Consider the following 20,464-nt stretch of genomic DNA (forward strand, 5'->3'; position numbering starts at 1 on the left):
AAAGCCCCAAGAATTCATTCTTACTGTTCACAGGATTTAAGTTCAGTCTACTGGTATATTCTTGATATGTGACTTTAAAATTGTTGTTAACTAAACAATTAAATCAATGAAAACTACTGCATACCCCCATGCTGCTTAAACATTAACTAGTAGAGCTATTTTGAGCCCAAGAGTTCCAAAAGTTTGGGCTCCACCTAAGAACCATGAGAGGAAAACTTGCATCACATGTTCTAGGAGCAAGACTAAGAACATGTACTTGATTCTGTAAAGTGTAAAGTTCCAGAGGAAGGTTTGGCCACTTTGTATGTTCTTTAAAGTTTTAGTTTTTGGGGCCGGAAAGATGGCTCAGCTCTTGCTCAGGCTGCTTTTCCAGATGACTCACATTGAATTCCAAGAACCAATGGAATCACAACAACTTATAACTCCAGTTCCAGGATATCTAACATCCTCCTCTGACCTCCACAGGTACCAATCATGCAAGTGATGCACATACATGCAGGCAAAATATTCATATAAAAACATAATAAAAACAATTTAAAACTTAAAAGATTCATTTATTTTTATGTATCAAGTACATATAGTGGCTGGAGAGGGCAGAAGAGGGCATTGGATCTCTAGACCCAGAGTTATAGATGGTTGTGACCCATGATATGGGTGCTGAGGCCTGAACCCAGGTCCTCTGGAAGCCAGTGCTTTTAATCACTGAGTCATTTTCCAGACTCTGATTTCTGATTTTTTGATTAGTTTAGTTTAAATTTCTGGGTACTGTTGACTTGAGCTTCAGAGCTGGGGCCATCTTAGCCTAATAGCCACTTTTGGGTTTTGTTCTTTGTTTTTTTCTCTTTTTTTTTTCCTTTTGTTTTGTTTTGAACCAATGCAAAATTTTTATCTGTGAGATGGAGATTATATTCCCTATTTTGTAGGATTACTCTGAGGATGAAATAAGAAACTACATGAAATTTGGGTTTTAGGTGATATATTATCGTGGGGAAATTTACATTGAGAAACTATTTGTTGTGGGACATTGGATCACACTGTGAAACTCCAAGACTGTTTTCTGGGTCTCCAGCCTAAAAAGAAGGTCAGCTGGTTGCTTCTCAGCTTCTCAGATCTAGTAGGTTTTCACACCAACACCTGACTTTTGAGTCTTTGTTGGTATATAGAATGATAGAGACTTGGTTAGAACTTGTATTTGTTGACTGAGGCTGAGCCAGCAGGACCAGAAATCCTGACGGGTTGCCATCTGAGCGGCCAAGGCCTGGGAGCTTCAGGACAGCCACTAATCCGACAGAAAAACCTCTATTATATCGAAAGCAGTAAATCTGATTGTTAAGATTGAGGCTCAACCATATTGGTCTAAAAATGTTGAACTTAATTTTTTCCATTTGTACAGGGGTAACGCACTGTATTAAATATGTAAGGTCTAAAAAAAAAAAAGAAGAAGCGATTTTGAGAGCCCACCCCTTGTGAAGGGATGCTCTCTTGACCTGGACACATGGGGAAGGGCCTAGGCCTGGCCCAGGATGCTGTGTAGACTTTCGGGAGCCCTTTTTGAGGGCCTTACCCTGCCTGGGGAGTGGAGGGGGGATGGCTAGGGGCAGGTGGGATGGTGAGGGGGAGGGGGGGAGAGGGAGAAGGGATTGACATCTGAAGCAAGTTTGTTGCTAATTTGAACTAATAAAATAAAAAAAAGATTGAGGCTCAAACTCAGTCTCATCTACCTCAGGGTCTCAGTGGTGGCACACTGCTACAATGACAACACTCAGGAGGCTGACACAGGAAGCTTGCTGTGAATTTTGGGGCAGCCAAGGCTAGTGGGAGACTTTTCAGTAAAACAAACCAAGTTACTGAGAAGTCTCAGTGGGTAAAGGTGCCACCCACCCCACCAAGCCTGAGTACCTGAATTAGATCCTCAGGTGGGAAAAGAGAACCACTTCTTGCAAGTTGTTCTTTGAGCCCTATATGTGTGTTCTGGTGCTTGCACATACACAAATACACAGCAACTACAAAAAAGATTGAAAATGAATGAAGTTTCCTGAAGAAAACACAGTCATATAGAAATGATGGCTATACAAATGTTACATCATGAACACTAAATTGGCAATAAGTAAAATTATATTGGCCCAAAAAGGAATTAGGAAGGTTCAGAAGATAAACTGGTGTTGAACTGTGACAAAGAAAAGATTACAGTTTCGTTGTCTGTGTGTGTGTGTGTGCGTGTGTGCGTGTGTGCGTGTGTGCGTGTGTGTGTGTGTGTGTGTGTGTGTGTGTGTGTGTGTGTGTGTGTGTGCGCGCACCCATGTTTCCAAGAGAGGGTTTCTGTGTTACAGCTCTGGCTGTCTTGGACTTGCTTTGTAGATCAGGCTGGCCTTCAACTCACAGAGATCTGCCTGCCTCTGTCTTCTGAGTGAAAGGTGTGTGCCACCACCACCTGGCTTGTGTGTTTTCTTAAGAACTTCTCCTGTAGTCAGAATGGCCTAGAACTCACTGTGTAGGCCACAATCCAATGTTGTGATCTTCCCCTGGGATTAGAGTTTGCTTGTTTGTTTTAGAAACACAGAAATATCACCTTTAATATTGAGTTTTGTTCAGGGAAAGGTGAGAAATTCAACATGGCCTGGGCAGACACATACCTAAGGGAAATAATTTTAGTAAAACAAATTAGGGAAGACCTTGTATATAACATTGTACTCTTAAGAATGAAATGCTATTGGGGTTACTGAAGAAAGGGAATAATACTTAGATCTAAAGTTTAAAAAATGAACTGGCTGGAGAGCAGAGGTAGAAAACTAGAGAACGTTAAAGTAATTTAAGTTACTAGGCAGACATTTCTAATAGACAGCTGGAAATATTCAAAGTTTGAACATATAATTTGAGGAAATCTTACCCAGTGAGTATAGTAGCAGAAGTTTTAAAATGTCAACATTTCAGGGCTCAAATCTGAGAAATTTAACAGAAGTTGTGATATGGTGGATGCCAGGCAATAACACAAAAGGCAAACTTTATTACAATGTAGACTGACAATGAAATGTAGAGACACCAAGCTGCACCATGGAGGTCTGGCCAAAAATATGTGTTTTTACCTGTGATTTCAGCATTCAGAGATTAGAGCAGGAAGAACCAAGAGTTTGAGTTCAGCCCGGGTTATAAATTAAAGGTATTCTCTGCCCTATCTTAGACCTAATGAGCCAGTGGTCACACTGGAAAGAATGGATTTGAACTATCGTATTTATTTGCAAAATCTGATAGTATGGGTAAGAACATAGGGGTAGCTTGAATTGATGAAAAGTGATTCAAGTTCCTACTTGGCTCCAGATTCTGTCATTTTAAATGAAAAACAATTAATTTATAAAAATCCAGAGAGACTCCACAGGGGCATGCAGAAACTGGGAAATCAAATCATGAGGCAAGGAAAAGAAGCACTTTCATTCTACCATTTCAGAGAAGTTGGGCCGAGCATCTAGATTTAAAACATCCCAATTCAGCGCGCCGGCGAGCCGCCCGGGACGCGCGGCATTGTGGGATTTGTAGTTCCAGCTTGCTCCCTTATACTACTACAAATCTTCGGTTGTTCTCTGAAATGGACCGGGTTCTGGCAGGACCTGGACCTCCGGCGTCTAGGCAGAATGTTCGAGTCTCACTCTTCCTTCCTCGGCCCGCGATCCGGGGCACAGAAGGGAAGAGACAGCCTCCGCGCAAGTGGCCTCGGCATCACGACGCACACACTCTGCGTCACCGTGGGCTGCGGCGGATGATGAATTCCGGTGTGCATGTTAGGGTTGCTGTGTCACTCAGTCCGACCGGCGCGCCCCTTCCCCCGCAGTCCTTCCGCACCGGCTGACGGACTCTTCCGGTCTCCCGCGCCCCTCACCTGCAGGCGGGTCTCGGGCCGCAGCCTGGCGCACGCCGGCTCGGGCCTGTGGACTAGTCTCGCGCTGTGCCCGGGAGCCGGGCTCCGGACCCACGCTTGCCATGGCGAGCGGCGCCGCTAGATACCGGCTGAGCTGTTCGCTCCCGGGCCACGAACTGGACGTGAGGGGCCTGGTGTGCTGCCTCTACCCGCCGGGGGCCTTTGTGTCTGTGTCCCGGGATCGCACCACCCGCCTCTGGGCCCCAGACAGGTGAGCGCTTGCAAGTCCTGCCGCCCGCGGTGAATCCCAGGCTTCCAGACACGTGGGAGGGCTGACCCTCCTTCCCTGCCGTGCACCTCTCCTTCTTCCTGGCGTCTGCACTGCTCCCGCCTCCCTTCGGATTCCCGAGCTTCCGCACTCCAGGCTAGCACTCTGCGAAACCGACAAAATTTCGGGGAATGGATGTGGGATTGGAGGACCTGGCTGACTGTCCTAACTTCACCACTAACGGGTGGCTTGACCTTGGGCGAGCATCTTAAAACACCTTTAGGGGCTTCAGCTTTAGCAGATAATCTCTCAGGTTTCTCTTAGACTTCGGTGTTTATTGCTCCTGTGCACTCTACCGGTTGCGGTAATCTTGAAAACATCTGGTTTGCCCCTCGCTCGCTCCACTTGCAGGAGTTGATCTGTGGTCTTTTAATTTTTGCAGACTGATGTTCTCAGTAATTGCCTTGCAGAGAGTTACGCGTGGATTACTGTCCTGGTTGCCTAGGTTGTAGGGGAGAAGAGGATGAGCCCCCTTGAATGTTAATTGTTGTATAGGAATATGCTATTTCTCGAGGATAAAAAAAAAATACTATTGCCGTAAGAAGTTCGGCCTGCAAGCCCCTCTCCTCCCAAGTTAGCCAAAAGTTAAGATCCAGGCCAAATCAATATCAGAGGTTACATTTAAGCACTGATGAGTCAAGAAATTTAAGGCTTAGTAAACGAATTTCAATTTTCAGAAAGAAAAACGGAGCTTAGGTGATGAGTACCATATATTTATATCTTGGGAAGAAGTGACATCACTGACAGGTTCCCTATGTTCACAGAACTTTCTTATAATCTCTTGGAGAATATGGATCAAGAAGTAAGCAAATGTACATATTCAGAGTTAGGTGGAAAGCTCTTTTTTTGAGATGGTGTGTGTGTGTGTGTGTGTGTGTGTGTACACATACCTATTAGGAGATCAATTGAGCTAATCCTTCGAAGGTGGTGGAATAGGCAAGGCAGCATAACAAAAAAGTGAGGTCCTGGATTGAGATAGGAAGGTTCTAGGGTGGCAGGAGATAAACTGTGATATGAGGGCAAATCTTAAAGGCTGGCGGGAACCTTGTGGGGTTTATATGTAAAAACACCAGTTTCAATCAAGGAGCGATTTGGAATAATGTGATTGTTAAGTTTATGCTTGCCACAGGTAGAAAATAGTCAGAAGGCAAAGTGTGCAAGTAAATCTGTTTGGTGGCTTTTGCAATGCAGCCAATTTGTGATGATAGAACAGAGTAGGAATATTATAGGGCAGACTGCTGTGTTGAATTCGATAGGACGACCTCTGACAGTCAGTCTCTTACAACTATTAAGAGCCAATGGCATCCCAAACCACTCGGTAAAACTAATGGGCAAGTTTTTGTGTATTTGAGTATAATTATCGATGAAATATGTACCTTTAAAATGGAGTTCTCAAGCAAAAATATTGGGGTATGGTGTACCTTCCTACTTAGTCTATATGAGACCCTGAATTCAACGTCCAACAAATAAGTAAATTAAATCCAGTAGAAGCTTATATCTAGAAGGAGAAAGACAATGCAGTAAGGAGTATCTATTCTAAAGGATACCTGTTTTAGTAGTTGAATCCTGTCATTAAAGTGTACATTCTGTAGGATTGTTGTAGGTTACAGGAGTGGAATAACTGGATTGTTTTTTACCTAGGATCTCTGCACTGAAATAATCTTCTGTTTGAAAACTGGTTCTTCTCATTTGTTTTTGTTCTTCAAATTTTGTTTATACACTATTCAACTAACAGTGATCAAAAGCTTATATTTTGCAGCTAGGACTATTTTCATTCCTAGCTGTTCCAGTTATTGTCTCAGTCATTCGGTGACTAATTTGTGTATCTCAGCAATAGTTTTCATGATCTAAAAGAAGTTTGTAGCTGGCATACTGAAAGTTTTTACTTTATGGTGTAGCAGTTGAGTTAATGAAGGGCTATACCTTATTGGGAGTCAAGTAGTAAATGAAATTTGTTTTTCTATGTCCATTGTCAATATGATCCTGGACCATAGTAGTAAGTGAAGAGATGAACTAAGAAAGAATGATGGGAGAATTTAGGAGGTAGAAATAGCTGATTTTAGGGTGGACTATACACTGAGGTTTTAGCCTAAGTCCATCGAAAATCCGGAAGATCTAGCTCCAGATTTGTGTGTGAACTGGGCCAGCCAACATGCCTTGGTCTCACACTGCTTTTCAAAACAGGATTTCTCTGTGAAACAGCCCTGGCCGTCTGTAGATCAGTCTGGCCTCGAATTCAAAGAGATTGACCTGCCTCTGCCTCCTAAGTGCTGGGACTAAAGGCATTCACCACCACTGTCCAACCTGCTTCAGACCTCTTCTTTAAGCATCACACTGAGTCAAATTCCACAAGTCTGTCATAAACTTATGAGGTGGGAGAGATGAGGTACATTTCAACATCTTTGTCTTCTTATTGACTGGCCTTTTGAAGACTACCCATATTTAAAGATATAATTTAAAATTGAAGACCTTGTATTTTATTTTTCTTGACCATGCTAGGACAAAAGTGGTTAACATTGTCTGGTTAACATTGAGCACCTTAGGTCCTAAATCAAGACAGTTCTGTGGGGTTAGTTAGGAAAACCAATTCCCTTTCTATCCCATTCCAAATTTCTTTCCTCAGAAGCAACATTTTTATCTAACTGCTCATTTTGTGTTTTATTTCTGTGTCAATGTGAAAAAATGCAGTGTGTTGCAATATCGTATGTATTGATTTTTTTAAGGAATTATCTGTTAGTTTCTGCTGGGAACATTTGGGTTTAGTGCTCTCTGTTTTCTGCCCACCTCCATTTCTTCTGACTTCTGTGCTGACTTTTGCTTAGTTTGACTAAAATAGGTGTTTTGTGACTGTATAAATTTAGTCTACTTCTAAGTTATAAACTGATTTCCTCAACAGCTTTATGATCTTTGTTACTTTTTTTTCTGGTTTGTGTTTTCATTTGTGGAGTTTTCTTTGTATTTATCATAATTCCACTTTAAGTTCTTTAAATTGATATTTTTTAAAACATTGGCTAATTTAGGATTTCCTCTTCGAACAGTAAAAGCTTTCTCACCTGTCACTGGTGCACAGGTAATCCTGGGTAACTTTACTTGTTGGATTTCTGTTTAGAGTTTAGCTTTCCTTTTCTTAGTTTTCTTCATCTTGCCTTACTGGAGCACATACTCCAGGCGCTTCCTGAATGTAGTTTGTTGATAACAAAGGTGTTTCAAACTTGAAAATTTGAAAACAATTTTTTTCTGTCTTGCTACTGCAGTTATACCTGGAGTAATTGTATTATTCTAATCTTGAAGTAATTTTCCTTCCAGATCTTACAGCATTGATCTGTTGTGTTTTTATTGATCGTGTTAGGCTGCTGAGAAGTCTGAAGCCATCCTAATTTACCTATTATCCCTGCCCCCCCTTACAAGGAACCTTGTTTTCATCCATTTCCCTGGACAATTAGTTGGCTCTTTAACTATGATAACCTCTGCCCAAAACCTCTCAAATTAGTCTGTTGGTTTCTTTCTCCATTTCTTTTCTGTCTTCCATCTTGAGAACTTCTTAGTCAGATGTTAAGCTTGTTTTCTCTTTTCCCTCGTTCTGTAGTACCTTCCCATGCTCTGTGGATGGGATGATGATTGGTTTTTACTTTTTAAGTTAAGTTCTCCTTGGTGGTCTTCTTCCTCCAGATTGTTTTGTTTTACTGCCTCGCTGCTTGATTTGGTCATTATGTTTTATGCTGGAGGTTTTCCCTGGATATCTGTTATTCTTTATGGGCTCCCATCTGAAAAGCTTCTGGGAAGCTGTGCTCCTGGGTGGGGCTTACTGGCTGAAACCTTTACCAAAGTAGCACTATCTGGGGAGCTCTTTTATTTTGCACATCTGCCAACAGGATACCCGCCTGGCCTCTGCTGTTTTGTTGTTTTGTGATCTTGGACTGTGATATGAATGTCCATGTTCCTTATACTTCAAGAGTCAATGACTCTTGTGTGTCAGTGCTGCTCTCTGTCCTCCCCTCACCCCAAGACTTTTTTCTAAAGCAAAAGTTTCAGATTTTCTAGGGATACAAGAGGGCCACTGTTTCCCTGCTCTGCCTCTGTCTCCTTCACCAGTGCTTTTAAGTATTTTTTTTTCCCGTTGATTTAAGAAGTATTTAATGCAGTGGTTTTCAACCTTCCTAATGCTGCAACCCTTTAATACAGTTAGTTGTGGTGAACCCCTCATCATAAAATTATTTCATTGCTTCTTCATAACTTTAATTTTGCTACTATTATGAGCTGTGATGTAAATATACAATACTTAGGATCCCTGTGGGGGTTGCAACACACAGGTTGAGAACCACTGATTTGATCTTTAACCATGTAAAATATTGTGGTAGGAATTTGGAGAGATATAAAGAAGAAAATGAGACCAAATTCTGGAACTAAGATCCTAATAGATGACTGTAAATGACCCAAACAATCATCTATGTTAGAAATTGATAAGGTATATATATATAGTTTTATATAATATAGATTTAATGCTGAGTGTCATGTTGCATGGCCACAGGGAATCATGAGTTTGAGCTAAGCTTGGACTGTGTTACAAGACTGCTTCAAAAACAAACATAAATAGTATCTTAATTGTTTTTGAGACATCTCCCCCACCTCAGAGACATTCAAAAACATGTTTTATCTTTTAGTTTTCTGTGAGCTTTTTGTTTTGTTTTGGTTTGGTTTTTGAGACAGGGTTTTTCTGTGTAGCTTTGGAGCCTGTCCTGGAACTTGCTCTGTAGACCAGGCTGACCTGGAATTCACATAGATCTCTTGTCTGCCTCTGCCTCTGCCTCTCTAAGCGCTAGGAATAAAGGCATGTGCCACCATTGAATGGCCTCTCCAAGCTTATTAATAAAATTATTTTAAATATTTTCAGAAACCTATAAAAGTAGATAAATTAGCTACTACCAAATAGCCTTTGAAGAATTTTTCCCCCCCATGGCACAATTTCTGACTGATTTTAAATGCTTAATACTTATGTTTCTTACAAGGGCCTGGCTTCTTTGTTACTATTTTGAGAGATGCATTGAACGGATAACTCCCTTGGCTCTCTCTTTTTCTCACTCTAGCCCAGACTATCTGTCTTAGCCTCCACACATCCTCTGCTCTAATTTCTAAAAAGGTGTGTGTGTGTGTGTGTGTGTGTGTGTGTGTGTTACTGTTTATTGCTATAACCAAAGCAACTTACAAAATAAAGCATTTAGTTGGGGGTCTTGCTTATAGTTCCAGAGGGTTAGTCCATGAACATATTGTGGGGAGCATAGCTGCAGGTAGGTAGGTATGGCACTGAAGCAGCACCCAAGAGCTCACATCTGATATCTGATCTGCAAGTTGTAGGTAGAGAGAACAAGACTGGGCCAGGCTTTAAACCTCCAAGCCCTCCCTCAATGGCATAGCTCCTCCAACAAGACCACACCTACTCCAATAAGGCCACACCTCTTAATCCTTCCTAAATAGTTCTACTAACTGGAGACCAAATGTTAAACTAAATGAGCTTAAGGAAACCATTCTTATTCAAAACATCACAATATGTTTGTCCATGTGCTTTTGCAGAAACCCAAGGAGGACATTGAATGTCCTGTTCTATCACTCTCTGCCTTATTTTTTCAGATAAGTTATCTATCTGTACTTGGAGCATACCTTTATTATTATTATTATTTAAATCAACTAGGCTGTCTGGCAGTCAAGCTCCAGGAATGCTCTTGTCCGTGCCCCCTTCCCTCGAGGTAGCACTGGTGTTACAGTGCTCACAGATACACCTGGCTGTTTACATGAGTACCCAGGATCCAAACTCAAGCCCTTGTGCTTGTGTGGCATGTGCTCTTACAAACCAAGCCATCAATCTCCCAGTTCAATTTTAATACACTGAAATACCACAAAATTGACCCTCTTTCCTATTTTCAGATCTATAGTTTAGTGGTGTTTACTCCATTCATAATGTTGTGACACCTTCAGCACTCTCCCCCTTCATAATCTTGTCTTGTAAAACTGAAACTACACACCCATTAAGTAGTAGTTCCCCTTCTTCCTCTTAGCTCCTGACAACCAGCATTCTACTTTTTTTTTAAATTTTTATTTTATTTTATTAGTTCAAATTAGGAACAAGCTTGCTTCAGATGTCAATCCCTTCTCCCTCTCCCTCCCCTTCCCCCCAACATCTCACCTGCCCCTAGCCATCCCCCCTCCACTCCCCAGGCAGGGTAAGGCCCTCAAAAGGGGCTCCCCAAAGTCTACCACATCATCCTGGCAGCATTCTACTTTATATCTTCAAAATTTTGACTTTTAGGTAGCTTGTACTTCATATAAATGTACTCTCCAGTATTCATCATTTTATAACTGGCCAATTTCCTTTAACATAATGTCTTCAAAGGTTGTCCATATTGTGACATGTATCAGAATTTCTACATACAAGTGAGACTCTTGTATGTAGATAGTACATACTTAGATCATGTTTTAAGGAATTCTGCCAATCTGTCTTTTGATTAGAGCATTTAGACCATTAACATTTAAAGTGACATAAAATTCACTTTTAAGGCTAAATAAAATTCCGTTTTTGTGTAGCATTTTCCTTACTGATTCATACACGGTGGGCATTGGGTTACTCCCATGTTTACCTATCATAAAGTGCTATGTGAATGTGATTTCTTAAGGAGTTCTTTGAGACTGTCTTTATTCTATTGGATCATATGGTAATTCTGTTTTTAATTTTCTGAATAGAAGAATTACCCTGTTTTTCATAATGTCTTTTTCTTGGGTAGAATATATTTTTACTTATAGTTGGCTTACTGTATTGTTTACATTCTCTGTTTTCTTTCTGTTTTTAATTTGGCCTTGCTGGATGGGGCCTTACCCTGGCAGACAAAGGCTCCGCTGCTGACCTGTGTCCTAGACCTCTGGTTTATTTTCTTATTATCATTCCCATTACAGAGTGGGATATTGAAGTCATTTTGGTTTTTGAGACAGGGTATTTTCTGTGTAGCCTTGGCTGTCCTGGAACTAGCTATGTAGACCAGGCTGGCCTCAAACTCAGAGAGATCTTCCTGCCTTTGCCTCCCGAGTGCTGACCACTGGGGGATATTGAAGTTCTAACTGTGATAGTAGAACTGTGCTTTCAATTCTGTCAGTTTTCATTTTCTGCATTTTGATGATCTTATTAGGCACATGACTTTATAATTATTAAATATTATAGCTGTATTCCTCTTTGGTTTTAATTTCTTGGACAAGATTTTGCCATGTAACCTAGGGTGGTCTAGCCTCCAGTTTGCTGGAGTCACAGGCATGTGACATCATACCTGGCATACAGTTTTATTAATATGTAATATATTTGACTTGGTACCTGTTTTTAACTAAAGACAATCAGTTTAATATTTATAGCTTCTATTTAATATTTATAGCTTACTATTGTGTTCTGTATTCCTTAGAGGTTTTGTTTTGTTTTTTCCTATCCTACAGCATTGTCTTCTGTTTGGTTGATTTGGGGAAGTTACTGAAACCTCTAAAATTGTATGTGCTTGCTTGCGTGCGTGCATGCGTGCGTGCGTGCGTACATGCGTATGTAGACAGCTTATAGGAATTGATTCTCTCTCCAAAGGTTTTGTTTCTTTGATTTTTTTAAATGGGAAATTTCCCTAGTATCATTTTATAAATAAGGTGTGCGTGTGCTTCTCTCTCTCTCCTCTCTCTCTCTTTCTGTCTCTCTCTCTCTGTGTGTGTGTGTGTGTGTGTGTGTGTGTGTGTGTGTGTGTGTGTGTGTATGATGTTGATATTGGTGACTTCTTCAGTCACTAGCTACATTTTTGAGACAGTGTCTCCCACTGAAGCTGGAGCTCATCTATTTAGCTTGGCTGGCCAATGGGCTCTAGGGATCTCCTGACTTTTCATGAATCCTGAGGATCCAGACTAAGTTTTTCCTGATTGCACAGCAGGCATTTTTATCAACTGAGCCGCCTCTCTGTTCCTAAGATACACTTTCCACAGCACTGTGTGGAGGTCAGAGGACAACTTGCAGCAGTCATGGGTCTGAGGGACTGGACCCAGGTCATCAAGCACCTTTACTTACTAAGCTATCTTACAGGCCCAAGTATAGTATCTTACTGGGAGGATTATATGTGATGAGTTGCTTCTGTCATTGCACTGTGTCTCAGTGCAGTTTGCCTTTTTTGAAATTTTTATAGATGCATGCATTCATGTCTTCATCCAATTTGAGTTAGGTTTTAGCTACTATTTGATTAAGTATTCTCTACCCTCTTTCCTCACTCTCTGTTCTAGGACTGCTACAGTATGCATATAGTTCATTTCATTGATTCCCATGGGTCTTTTAGGTTCTATATACTTTAGTATTCTTCCTTTCTTACTCAGACCTGATCACTTCTGCTTCCTGTCTTTGAACTTATCTGCCTGTATATTATGATTTGAAATTGTCTAGTACTTTTCATTTGTTCTTATAATCTGTAGCTTCAGAATTTCTTTTGGATTTACCTCCTTATTGACATTTCTCTTTTATTCCTCTATCATGTCCTTGTTTCTCTGCATCTTCCTTTAGGTCTTCCAGCATCTGTAAGACAATTGTTTTAAGCCAGGTATGACACACATACCCTTGCAATTCTAGCACTTGGTATGCTGAAGCAGGAGGATTGCAAGGTCCAGGTCCAGTGAGGCCTTGTCTTTTGTTTGTTTGCTTGTTATCTTTTTTCTTAAGATGGTGGTTTTTAGATTCTTTTACTAGTAGATCTTCTGGTCTCTTTCAGGAACCACTTGTAGGGATTTATTTTGTTCTTTGAGTGGGCAGAGTTTGCTGATGGTTTGTTGTTGGCTGTCTGCCGAATCCGGGCCAAGGTGTGTCCTTGAGTCTTAGATCTTTTCTCACCTGTTCCCTGAGCATGCACAGTGACTTCTAAGTTCTCTGTAAATGCAGTTGTTTTTGAATACCCTTGTTATAAGGTTGTTCTTTTGTATTTTGAGACAGGATCTACCTGTGTAGTAGCCAAGGCTGGCTTTGAACTAAATCCTCTGGCTTCAGCTTCCTGAGTGTTGGGATTGCAAACATCACACCTGACCACTAATATCCTGGATTTTATTGTCTGGTTCTCAAAAGGAGAAAAGAGAATGCTGAAGGGGCAAAATGGGTGTTGGTCCTTTAAATTCTTCGTAAGTCACTTCAATTGGAGAGGCTGGCTTTGAACTAAATCCTCTGGCTTCAGCTTCCTGAGTGCTGGGATTGCAAACATCACAACTGACCACTAATATCCTGGATTTTATTGTCTGGTTCTCAAAAGGAGAAAAGAGAATGCTGAAGGGGCAAAATGGGTGTTGGTCCTTTAAATTCTTCGTAAGTCACTTCAATTGGAGAGGCCGTTGTTTACATCAGCAGGGAAGACAGGAAGTTCCAACAATGGCTACTTAATTTTGCATAGCAAACCACAATCAGAGAACTGATCTCTGCTACATGGAGGTCAGGATGGGATGCTGCATAAAATGTAACCTTTGGCTTCTGCTTTTGTGTACACTCTGCTATAGGAACATGTGGAGGATCACCCATCATGGAATTAGAGGGTGGCGGGTGGGTAGCTGCTACTGTTCCAATTGCTGAAATTGATTAAAATTGACTTCAATAGGCTGCATGTGTGGTGTGTTGGTGTGTGTGGTCTCTGGGTTTAATCCCAACAAAATCAAAATTCGGTTTCCAATTGTGCCTAACCCTGGAAGTTGCAAGCCTTCAGTTGATACCACAGTTCTCAAGTAGTACTATAAGGCAAGTTCTGCCAGTACAGTTAGTGTCTAAGTTGGGAGAAAGGTGCCTGGTCCTTCCTACCTCAGCTACCATCTTCACAGAGGTCTCTGCAGTTCTTACCCTATTGGGAAGGGTACTGATCGATTCTTAACCTGCTGCCAGTGTGGAAATCATTTTCCACACATCTCCTAAGCTTTTACTACCTTTCGTTATAGCCATTTTTACACTATTGAAAATTGTGTTCTTGTTTGTTTTTTTGCCCTTTATCCTCCCTATAATGCCTTTATTGACTATGAACTACTGTTTATAGTTAAATGACTAGTTAGTGGGCTTTGGGAGAGAAATAAAAGTAGACTAGTATGTTGGAGTGTTAGTTTTTTTGTGGGAGTGTGTTCAATTTTCTCCAGGAGTTTGATCTCATTATGTGCACTTGCCTTAGCTGCTTCAACTAGATTGTGAACTCTCCTTGGTGCTAAAGATATAACTATATATGTCTCTTAGTTACTAGCTTATTGTTTTCTACACAGTATATCATACCAGTGTTTCACTTACTTAAGGAAGGATGCTAAATCATTGATGTATGTGACAAATGGGCAGTCATTTGTAATCCAAGGCACTTACTACTGTACTGGACTCCCTCACAGTACACTAGTGCCCCCCCCTTTTTTATTGTGCACTGAAAATGATTGACATTCTAGCTGTTAGCTACATCTATATACTACACTAGTGGGTAGTGTGTTTCTACTTCATTGAGCAAATTTAGTTTACTGGGAGTGGGTTTCATTATCTTAATTTCAAGTGTTTCAGTTCCCCAGAGATTTCTTAGAGTAGCAATAACTGATGAGTAGAATGAATGGTGTTGGAAAATGAGAAAAAGCCACTTGAAATATTCATCTCCTCTGAATTAATATGCTCCAACTGAGAAAGCACATAATTATTATCAATCTGAGATAATCCTCTACTTGTGCTATGAAGCCATTTAATGTTTGATTAAAAACAGTAGGTTCTTTGAATGGTATACACTCTTAAAGTTCAGCCTGCACATTGAGTAGTAATGAATATTTTTATGTTTATGTCCTAGGGTAAGCCAGGAGGAGGCAAATGTATATCTATTAATGATCCTGTCTTTCTAGTCCTAACAGGGGCTTTACAGAAATGCATTGTATGAGCGGCCACTCTAATTTTGTGTCTTGTGTGTGCATCATACCCTCAAGTGAGATATATCCTCATGGACTAATTGCCACTGGAGGAAATGACCACAATATATGCATTTTCTCACTGGACAGCCCGATGCCACTTTATATTTTAAAGGGTCACAAAGATACTGGTAAGTATAATATGATGGCATTTTTGTATTTGAAGACTTCTACCTATCTTTTTTTCTCATGATTTTGGCTGTGTTTGTTACTGGAAACTTTTTGGGCCATCTTAATAATGTAATTTTCTGTTATAAATTTACTTGCAGATTTAAAGACTGGTATATTCAAATAGTTTTTCCTTTTGATACTGGGAATCAGACAGATTTGTTGCATGCTAGGAAGGCTCTACTGCTGAAGTTATTTCTCAAGCCTATATAAATATGAAAAGTAAAGTGTTGAGTTACAAAAGGAAGAGGCTATGATATTAATATATCTCATAATTTTTGTTTTCCACTATTTTGTGTAAAGAAGCTATTTACTTAATAAAACAAAGTTTTTTTTTTGTTTTTTTGTTTTTTTTCTTCCTTTTTGGCTATTTCTCTATTAACACAGTAGAACCATAAACTGAGTGTTTAGGAATCTGGTATAATTTTTCAATGGAAAATACATAGGGATATCACAGCTCTTTATTATAAAATGATGTGCAAAATCAGTATGACTATGTCTACTTATTTTTATTTTACTTTTTAAGATTTCTTTCTTTTTTTTTAAAGATTTTATTTATTTATTATGTATACAATTATCTGCATGCATGCTTGCACACCAGAAGAGGGCACCAGGTCTCATTACAGATGGTTGTGAGCGAGCCACCATGTGGTTGCTGGGAATTGAACTCAGGACCTCTGGAAGAGCAGTCAGTGCTCTTAACATCTGAGCCATCTCTCCAGCCCATTAAAACTAAACCACCTGTGGTCTTAATTTTTTTTTAATGTTTATTTATTTATTATGTATGTAGTGTTCTGTCTGCATGTACCTCTACAAGCTAGAAGAGGGCACCAGATCTCATTACAGATGGTTGTTAGGCACCATGTGGTTGCTGGGCATTGAACTCAGGACCTCTGGAAGACTAATGAGCCATCTCTCCAGCCCCAAGATTTATTTCTATAGCCAGGTGTGGTGGCACACACCTTTAATTCCAGCACTCAGAAGGCAGAGGCAGGAGATCTCTCTGAGTTTGAGGCCAGCCTAGTCTACAGAGTTCCAGGACAGTCAAGACTACACAGAGAAACCTTGTCTTGAAGAAAAAAAAAATTATTTTTATTATTTGTAATTATGTATGTGTGTCTGTGCACAGACACCTGGGTGCAGTGTTCATGTATGCTAGAGACAAGAACTGTCCTGGAACTGGGCCTATAGGTGGTTGTGAGTCACTAGATACAGGTGCTGGGAGCTGAACTCAGGACCCATGCAAGAGCCTATACACAAATAATTGAGCCATTTCTCCAGCCCTTGAGCCTATTTTACATATTATGTGTAGAAGTTAGGGTTAAGATCTGTAAACATTTAAACTTAATTCCTGTAAAGGAGGGCAAGATATTTGTGTATATGTAATATTTTAAATGTAGAATGATACAGATTTTAAAGTTTTTGTTAAGGAAAGTTTTAAATGTATGTAAGCTATAGACTTGGTATTTTATAGTGAGTTATGAGATAAATATACATACATAGGAATAAATAGTATAAAAATCCTTGCCATGAGTTTCCATAGCTTTAAGTATTATCAGTGGCTTATATTATTTAAGTTTCTTCCTCTACTATCATATTATTTTAAATTGAAAGTCTTGATATTTTTTTCTGTAAGGGTTAGTTATTAAATGTTTTAAGCTTTTCAGGCTATATGACTGTTAAATAACTCCTCAACTCACACAAAAGCATGAATCAGAATATCTGTTTTTCAATAAATCTTTGGGGTTTCTCAGACAATAAGTAAGTGTTTAGCCCTGTTCTGTCTTATAAATTGCCCAAGGTACTCTTAAAGTCATTGTACATGTATCATAGACCTTCAACTTGTCATCGTCCTTTATTAGCTTCCTGGGTAGCTGGAATTATAGGCTTATGCCACCAATTCCAATAAAAAAAAATCTCTATTTATGGACACTTGAAATGTGTATTTCAGGTAGTTTTTACATTCCACCAAAGGTAATTTTAATTCCCCTGTCACTTAAACAGGTAAAATTGATTGGCTTTTGTGAGTTGTAAAAAACAAGTGGTTAATGTGCATTTATTTGCTGATCCCCCCACTACTGTGATTCTCTGTGTGAGTGTGTCTGGGGATGGGGGTGGGGTCGACGACAAGGAACAACCTTGAATGTTGTTCCTCAAGTGCTGTCTATCTTTTTTTTTTCTTCCAATTTACTTTGGGCATGGTGTGGTGTTGTATATCCTTTAATCCTAGCACTTGGGAGGTAGAGGCAGGTGGATCTCCGAGTTTGAGGCAAGCCAGGGCTACATAAAATTATTTTAGAAGTATGTTTGGCAGATGCATGCCACAACACTTAGAAGGAGATCAAAGGATAGCACTTGGGAGTCAGTTCTTGATTGCTGTCTTGTGGCATCCAGTGATGGATCTAAGATTGTCAGGCCTATACACAGGAATCTCCTTTCATAGAGTCATCTATCTAGCATCACCTTTTTAGTTTTGAGAAAAGGACTCTCAGTAGCCTGAGGCTTGCCAAGTCCTCTAAACTGCTTGACCAGATAGCTTGGCACAGTTTTCACCTCCCCAGCACTAGGATTATAAGCATGTAACCACTGTCTGTCCTTGGCATTTTTATATGGGCTTTGCAGCTTGAATTTAGGTCTTTGTGTTAGTAAGGCAAGGTTTTTACCAACTAAGCCTTCTCCCTAGCCTCAACTTTTTCCTCTAAAAGGAAGAACTGTATCATCATTATCATACTTAAACAAAAATTCTAGCTAATGAATATTTACAGTTTTCTAATTGACTCTGCATCTTTTTCATGCTATGACTCCTGACAAGGTCCATTTGCCAGTTCCTACCTAACACCCATGAAGGTTGGGTAGCTCACAACTGCCTGTAACTCCAGTTCCCAATATATCCAGTACTTTCTTCTGGTCTCTACAGGCACCTGCACACATATGACATATACTCATAGGCGTATACACGTGAATGGAATAAGAATAAACAAAACCCTAAGACTCTTTAAGTATTGTCCTTAGGGCCACAGAGCTTATAAATGGCTCAGTGAGGCCTTGTCCCTAGACATTCTGGCACCCAAGCTTTTAATCTTGATCACTGTGTTCCCTCACAGCTCCACTGAATAGATTTTTATTGGCTAAGAAGCTGTCACGTCACAATTTACTTAAAAATGATAATACTATAGAAACTTGCCAGGTTGAGCATTTGTTCACTGAAAATATACTAACTGATCACTTTCCCCCCTTAGTTTGTAGTCTTTCGTCTGGAAAATTTGGGACATTACTTAGTGGCTCATGGGACACCACTGCTAAAGTCTGGCTGAATGACAAATGCATGATGACATTACAGGTATTGTTTCTGTGTGAATATTTTAGACAATAGGTGAATATTGAAGATTCTGTGGCATCTTAAGTTGATATCTATGTTACTCACAGGGTCATACAGCTGCAGTATGGGCAGTAAAGATTCTACCGGAACAGGGCTTGATGTTAACTGGATCAGCAGACAAGACTATTAAACTGTGGAAAGCTGGAAGGTGTGAGAGGACTTTTTCAGGTAATATCAGTGTTAGCATCTTTTATAGTACATAATGTACTTCTTTTTTTATTTTTGTTTTAAGATTTTATTTATTTATTATGTATACAACATTTTGCTTCCATGTATATCTGCACACCAGAAGACAGCACCAGATCTCATAGCAGATGGTTGTGAACCACCATGTGGTTGCTGGGAATTGAACTCGGGACCTCTGGAAGAGCAGTCAGTGCCCTTAACCTCTGGGCCATCTCTCCAGACCCTATAATGTACTTCTTACCTGCTAAATTGTTTATTGTTTTTCCTCAAAAGTTTAGAAACTGAAAAATGGTAATTTAAAAAACTCAGTATAATTGGGGCCATTTGGGTGAGCGTGATTTTGTGTATGTTGTAATGCATATAGCTTTGGTATGGAGTGAACTCTGGCTCTTTGATAGAGTGAGGCATCCATTGTCTAGTTATTTGCTAATTATTGACTCCCGGCTTTGGGGATTTAAACCCAATCCCTTGTACTTTTAACCACATGCTTTCACTGAACTACTTCAGCGCCTCTTGCTGTCTAATAGTGTCACATGATTTATTTGCTGTAGACCATTATATATTTGGGTGTAAGTTTTATCTCTTCTTTATTCCTTAAAGGTTAAAGTTGTAGTGGTGTATGCCTTTAATCCCAGCACTCAGGAGGCAGAGGCAGGTAGATCTCTCTGATTTGGAGGTCAAGCCTGATCTACACTGTCTTGAGGGTTTCAGAAATCATCTGGATAAGATAGAAAAAATATAAAATAACTTCCTAAGACTGGGGATAAACAATATTGCTAAGTGGCCTAATTACCAGACCTCTTTCTACAGAGAAAATAGGATTCTGTAATTTAAAAAACTACATTTTTCTACTCACTTATAAGTTTTGTGGTGTTTATAAACTGCACAGTGTTATCAACCAAATGCTGATTTTATTGATTTGTATTCTTTTTTAAATCTAGGGCATGAAGACTGTGTCAGAGGTTTGGCAATTTTGAGTGAAACAGAATTTCTTTCATGTGCAAATGATGCCAGTATTAGAAGGTGGCAAATTACTGGCGAGTGTCTTGAAGTATACTATGGACATACAAATTATATTTATAGCATATCTGTCTTTCCAAATTGTAGAGGTAAGATTACCTTATACTGTATATTTAAATTTTTGCTATTATATCACAATTTTGAGAAATTTCTGTGATTACCTTCATGTTATTTCAGAATAAATGTCTGTATTATAAAAAGGTCTTTGAGTGTCTGAGGAGAAACTTTGTGTGATTAATTGGTCCAAAGAATAGAGTGTGAAATGTGAAACATAAAAATAAGACTTTGAAGTTTTAGCAAGTTACAAAATCTAAAATTAATTTTAAATTAGTCATTACATATACATAGAAAAATATTGTTTATAAAAATACTCAATTCTATCCAAACACATTTTTTCTTCTGTTTTCATTAATTTTAGATTTTGTGACAACAGCAGAAGACAGATCTCTGAGAATATGGAAACATGGTGAATGTGCCCAAACAATCCGACTTCCAGCTCAGTCTATATGGTGCTGCTGTGTGCTGGATAATGGTGACATTGTGGTTGGTGCGAGGTATTTATTTATATTCTAGTCAGTCAATACATTCTTTG

General features: G+C 39.6%; 1 protein-coding gene across 1 annotated transcript in view; it reads left to right on the forward strand.

Annotated features, from left to right (window-relative positions):
- The first annotated feature begins 3,835 nt into the window (after positions 1 to 3,835).
- The window catches only part of Plaa (phospholipase A2 activating protein), a 33,171-nt gene continuing 16,542 nt past the window's right edge, over positions 3,836 to 20,464 (forward strand). The window contains exons 1-6 of the mRNA XM_027400416.2: positions 3,836 to 4,121; positions 15,057 to 15,250; positions 18,527 to 18,627; positions 18,714 to 18,834; positions 19,794 to 19,961; positions 20,291 to 20,426. Coding sequence (XP_027256217.1) covers positions 3,973 to 4,121; positions 15,057 to 15,250; positions 18,527 to 18,627; positions 18,714 to 18,834; positions 19,794 to 19,961; positions 20,291 to 20,426 — 869 coding nt within the window. The 5' untranslated portion in view covers positions 3,836 to 3,972. The remainder of the gene's footprint in view (positions 4,122 to 15,056; positions 15,251 to 18,526; positions 18,628 to 18,713; positions 18,835 to 19,793; positions 19,962 to 20,290; positions 20,427 to 20,464) is intronic.

This window comes from Cricetulus griseus, chromosome 2, assembly GCF_003668045.3.
Source record: "Cricetulus griseus strain 17A/GY chromosome 2, alternate assembly CriGri-PICRH-1.0, whole genome shotgun sequence".
Classification (NCBI taxonomy): Eukaryota; Metazoa; Chordata; class Mammalia; order Rodentia; family Cricetidae; genus Cricetulus; species Cricetulus griseus.